We start from the raw sequence: 2,796 nt of genomic DNA on the forward strand, positions 1-2,796 counted from the left end.
GGGGGGGGGTGGGTGTGTGTCTTGTCTGTCTTTACTCACATACCTACTCCATAAACCCGTGGGTCATGCCTTCCTTTCTGTACAGTATCTTCATGAAAATGGCATTATACATCGGGACTTAAAGCCAGAGAATGTTTTACTCTCATCTCAAAAAGAGGACTGTCTTATAAAGGTAAGAAAATTCTTTTTGGCCAGCCCAGATATCTGTTCATAAACTTTAAAAATTCATCAAGTAAAAAGTGGGAACATAAAAAGGTAGAGAATTTGACCTTTCCATTATTAGCAGTTATTTTAGAGATCAGGTGGTATTGCTCTGATCCAGATTCTAATGGGCATTTGCTGAGCTCCACTGTATGTGAGCCACTTTTGTTCAGAAAATGGAAGGAGGGGTCTAGATGGATGAGAGAATCATATCTCCTAGCTTCCCCTGCTTTCTAAGGTGGTGCTTCCCAATCCTGGCTTCACTATAGAATCTCCTATTGATTGAAAGAATAAAGAAAAGTCACAACACCCAGGCTTCATCTCAGAACCACTGAAGGTGGCATCCAGGTACCAAGTATTTTTTCCAAGCTCCTTAGGTAATTCAATGTTGGAATATTGAAGAAAAATCATGAATAACTCATTAGGACCCTAGAGTCTGTGATAAGGGTTACAAACTTTTTATAAGATTACAGAGAACCACAGATAAATTGGAGAAAAAGCCTTGAGCATCCTTGGCTTGGAAATTTTAGTTTAAACAAAATTCCGGAATAACAATAGGCATGGACTGTCTAGGATAGGAACTGATCTAGCCTGCATGGCTTTTGGGACTGGCAGACTATGCTAATCTTTAAATTTATTTCACCATTAAAAATGATTCCCTTTTGTCCTTAATTTTAGATTACTGATTTTGGGCAGTCTAAGATTTTGGGGGAGACCTCTCTCATGAGAACATTATGTGGTACCCCTACCTACCTGGCTCCTGAGGTTCTTAATTCCTTTGGGACTGCCGGATATAACCGAGCTGTGGATTGCTGGAGTTTAGGAGTTATTCTTTTTATTTGGTAAGAAAAGTTTCATTGCTTCAGAGTCTGGTTGGAGGTAATTAGGTGAAATCAGAAACGTGTCCAGGTAGATAGCTTGTGTTTAAGTTGGGTGACTTTTTTTGACCATTGATTTAAATAAAAATCTAATCTATATGTCCAAATTGCCACTGAGAATGCTACTTGATTTCTTTTCCCTTCTCTCTCTACCAATGTTAAGCCTTAGTGGGTATCCACCTTTCTCGGAGCATAAGACTCAAGTGTCCTTGAAGGATCAGATCACCAGTGGAAAATTCAACTTCATTCCTGAAGTCTGGGCAGAGGTCTCAGAGAAGGGTATGGATATGAAAAGGTTACAAATTTGTCATTTGGTAAAATATGTGTGTACCATGGTGGGAATTTCTTTTCAAATTATTATGTTTCTCCTGTTACTTCTTATTTTCTGTTGTTTGTTTTGCACCTTTGGAGGGGCAAAGGAAGTTATTGGAACATGGGCTCCACAAGCAAGCTGAGTGAGGCTCATGTTTTGGGTTGGCTACTTCCTAGCTATGTGACCTTAGGCAAGATACATAACCTCTCTGAGTCACCCTTTCCTTTATATGTAAAGCGGGTACATTAAACTCTTAAAGGGTTTTTGTGGGGGTAAATGGAATACAAGGAAGTGCCTGGTACCTATTTAAACATACAAAATCATAAGTTACAAAGTCTCCTGTGAGTGAGCATGTAAGAGCTAAAGTAATTACTCTGTGTTTTAGGATGTAAAAGTGTAACTTTGTAATTCTCAAAAGGAAAAGTAGAAAACTGAAGCTAAATGTCAAGTAATACAGGTGATTCTATTAAATCTTAGAATGTCAAAGGAATAATATTGTTGCAATATAAAAGCCAGCCCTGGTATGTTGCTTGCCGTCAGGCTTTGTTTTTGCCAAGCCTGCAGTTGCAAGGAACCTGCTGCTGGCTGAGAAACTCTCACTGTCAGTCCATGGGTCTCAGGAGAGTTGGCCGAATGTCCTGGGCATCTTAGAACTAGGTAGAAGTTCAGATTTAATTAGCTTGAACTGGAATCCAGCAACGAGTTGCAGGAACAGGGGGTGAAGAGGTCGTGATGTGCAAGCAAGGAGAGATGGGGGGCATCAAGGTCATTCCTGGTGTTCTCTGAGAGCTCTGAATACAGAGAATGGGGTGGCCTGGGGGCCCTGCCCATCACACCTGCTGGCTCACAATGACCTTGGCCCCCCTCTCTCTTTCTGAATGTTGGCCTGTGATTCTGGCATACTTAATTTTGCTGATTTACTGGATCTACCTTTTTCACTGTGATGTGATAAATGATCCTATTGCTTTAGCTCTGGACCTTGTCAAGAAGTTGTTGATAGTGGATCCAAAGGTGCGTTTTACGACGGAAGAAGCTTTAAGACACCCGTGGCTTCAGGTGGGTATAGGGCAGTGCTTGCTAGCATAAACTATATAGGCAGCTCTCAGCTGTGCCTGAGGGACGAGGAAGAAGATGGAAACAGGTTTGCTTTGTTGAGTCTGTTTAATGCGCTTGCTTGAGATTGAGTTTTAAGTGTGTCGGGTATGTTTATGTGTGTATATGGGCTGTGAGTATAGGTGTGTCTTTGGGTACAACCTTCTCAACCTAACTTGTGGCTCTTGGGTTGGACAGGCTCACTTTAGGGTCTGTCCTAGTTTGGGTTCCCTGAATGTGCAGTTTGGCTGTGGTACTTTGAGAGGTTGTTCTAAGGCTGGAAACCTCCAACCCTCACCCCCACCCCCACCC

The 2,796-nt window shown here is 41.8% G+C and overlaps 1 protein-coding gene across 3 annotated transcripts in view; it reads left to right on the forward strand.

Moving 5' to 3' along the window:
* Positions 1-2,796, forward strand: part of CHEK2 (checkpoint kinase 2) — a 47,721-nt gene that overhangs the window by 38,017 nt on the left and 6,908 nt on the right. For all 3 annotated transcript variants that reach the window (XM_077761527.1, XM_077761529.1, XM_077761528.1), the window contains 4 exons: positions 86-172; positions 880-1,043; positions 1,243-1,358; positions 2,363-2,448. In XM_077761527.1, the coding sequence (XP_077617653.1) occupies positions 86-172; positions 880-1,043; positions 1,243-1,358; positions 2,363-2,448 (453 nt within the window). The remainder of the gene's footprint in view (positions 1-85; positions 173-879; positions 1,044-1,242; positions 1,359-2,362; positions 2,449-2,796) is intronic.

This window comes from Crocuta crocuta, unplaced genomic scaffold (assembly GCF_008692635.1).
Source record: "Crocuta crocuta isolate KB4526 unplaced genomic scaffold, BGI_CrCroc_1.0 scaffold348, whole genome shotgun sequence".
In the NCBI taxonomy this organism is placed as follows: Eukaryota; Metazoa; Chordata; class Mammalia; order Carnivora; family Hyaenidae; genus Crocuta; species Crocuta crocuta.